Source organism: Aplysia californica, unplaced genomic scaffold, assembly GCF_000002075.1.
Source record: "Aplysia californica isolate F4 #8 unplaced genomic scaffold, AplCal3.0 scaffold01022, whole genome shotgun sequence".
Taxonomy (NCBI): Eukaryota; Metazoa; Mollusca; class Gastropoda; order Aplysiida; family Aplysiidae; genus Aplysia; species Aplysia californica.
The window spans coordinates 3,134-5,509 of NW_004798292.1; the positions used below are offsets into that span (position 1 = coordinate 3,134).

The 2,376-nt window shown below is 41.0% G+C and overlaps 1 protein-coding gene across 1 annotated transcript in view; it reads left to right on the forward strand.

Annotated features, from left to right (window-relative positions):
- Positions 1–1,285: 1,285 nt before the first annotated feature.
- The window catches only part of LOC101857687, a gene marked incomplete at its 5' end in the record, with an annotated part of 10,801 nt that continues 9,710 nt past the window's right edge, over positions 1,286–2,376 (forward strand). Inside the window, 1 exon segment of the mRNA XM_013089709.2 lies at positions 1,286–2,275. Within this exon segment, the coding sequence (XP_012945163.1) occupies positions 2,075–2,275 (201 nt within the window).

Sequence of the window (2,376 nt, forward strand, 5' to 3'; positions counted from 1 at the left end):
ACACACACACACACACACACACACACACACACACACATACATACATACATTTACACACACATACACACACACATACACACACACGCGCGCGCTCTCGCAAACAGACGCAAAGTCATAATCATTATAAATTATTATTTCACAAATAAATATTGTAACATGTTTAACCCTATCATACGTCGTGTTTTACCATGGTATCCATACGACGTGGGGAACTTGGTCACCACTTTCCAAAGAGGAAATTTACTAGTTAGTCCGATCCGTACGCTTTACATAGCAGTCAGTCAAAATGATTTTTTGAGAAATACTGAAAATTTCAAAGAGAATCCTCGCACTAGAAATATTCTAAAATATGAAGATTACAACCCCGGGGGTACAAAATGATCCCAGGGCGTACGGATGGGGTTAAGCTAGATACAGACGTACGTGATCAGTATTCTGACAGTATGTTAGCGGTAGCACTAATAAAAAGAAGCGTATGTCTGCCCGTCTACGCGCGTGTGTTATGTATTAACATAATAGTATTGTAATTTAATTACTGTAAAGCGTCTGGGGAAGTTAATGCTGTAATGTACGGTAGCCTGCGCTATACAAAGTATCTGCGGTATATTATAATTCTTTTTGGTCGATGCCCATCCCTATTAAAATACGCTTTTGTGTTTTAGAAGAAAAAAAATGTGTGAATACTACACTATTCATTTAATGTCGCAAAAAGAGAGAATTAGCAGAATTAGTGATAGAAAAGAAATAAACCTATGGCTTTGTTAGTGTCAGGTTGTTGGGTTTTTTGGTTATTGTTGCTGAGTCTCTTCCTATCGACGTCATCATTATACCTCTTTTTGGGGGGGTAATATTCCTATGGTATTCTGATCGTGCAGGATTTAGGGGCGAGTTCATTCGGTATCTTTTTCTGTCTGGGCTCAACTGTTGCATACGTTGTTTTGTTGTTTGAATGAAACATAAAACACAGCTGGGAAGTTTTGTTTCCAAAATGATATGGACCTGTGTATAATATGGGAACATGTGCGTATGTGGTGTGTGTGTGTGAGGGGGAGGAGCTATTTTGGTGTGTCTGTGTGTATGTATGTGTGTGTGTGTCTATGAGTGTGCAGCTTTGTGTGTTTGTGTGTGTGTTTGTGTATGAAGGTTGGGATTTATGTCCATGTGGGATAATAATAGGTAGATAGTTTGTATGGTCCTTGGATTTATCCTCTGGGCTGGAGTCCAGTTAAGACGATTTTAAACCTCAAAGAGTGTAACGCCATCCTTTTTTTCTTTCTGTTTTCAGGTTCATCGGTCTTGCAAGTGTTTCCGCGACACATGTGATATCACACGCGGAATTTCTTTGTTGACTTTGGGTCCATAAACGCCTCACATCGAAATTCTCACAAGGACAGTGGTTTTTGAGAGCTTCTTCAAAACGTTGTCACTGACAAATTTTCGTATATTCAGTTTTCACGGGCCTAACTGGTATCCAGTTCTTCTCGTTGAACGTTTCTATCCATTTCTTCCCCAAAACTTTCACGGTATGGGTGACTGGAATGGTCGAAAATTACGAAATGGCCTTGTAGTTATAAAAACCCAACTCACAATGTAATCTCATCAAGCCGGAAGTAAGTATTTACACCGGACGCCATCTTGCACGTCTGAAACGACAACCTCTTGCCAACATGACGAGACGCTCGAGCTGAGTAGGTGGCAAAGGTTACCAGTTCACAGAACGTATAAATGCGCAGCACTTTGAGGGAAAAAAACATCCCATCGACGATCCCTATCTTACCTTTGCATGTCACCGATCACAACTGCCATATTATAAACATCGTGTGAAAAGTTCATCTCTCGGATTGTAAACAAAGAGGTGAGCAAACTGAAATTATCAACAACGTTCCTTGGACTTCATCTACAAGTAGAACAATTACCCACGAACAGCGTTCCTTAGACTATCCACAAATCAAGGAGAAAAAAACAAAACAAAACGAAATCCCTACGAAGACTTTCAACAGGCGACAAGGACGTTCGCAGAGTTATTTATTTTTTCTTCTAACTTAAAGAGACTCGAAACCTAACTCTTAGTAGAATGGAAACCGAGAACACTACAGTCGTGAGAACGACGTCCGTGGCACCGGACCCGGTGGAGGGCGGGGACCCAGGGGGCAGCAGTGTGTCCATCACGTCCACAGAGCTGGCCATCATCATCACCATGTTGTCCATCATGTCTGTGGTGGGCATCGTGGGGAACGCTCTGGCCATCTACGTCTTTGCTAGCCTCAAACAGAAGGTAACGCGATGGTGATTTGTGTGTTTGCCTGTGCATTTGCATGTTTGTTTATACATATATACTTATATAAGTATATACATACATACATACATACATACATA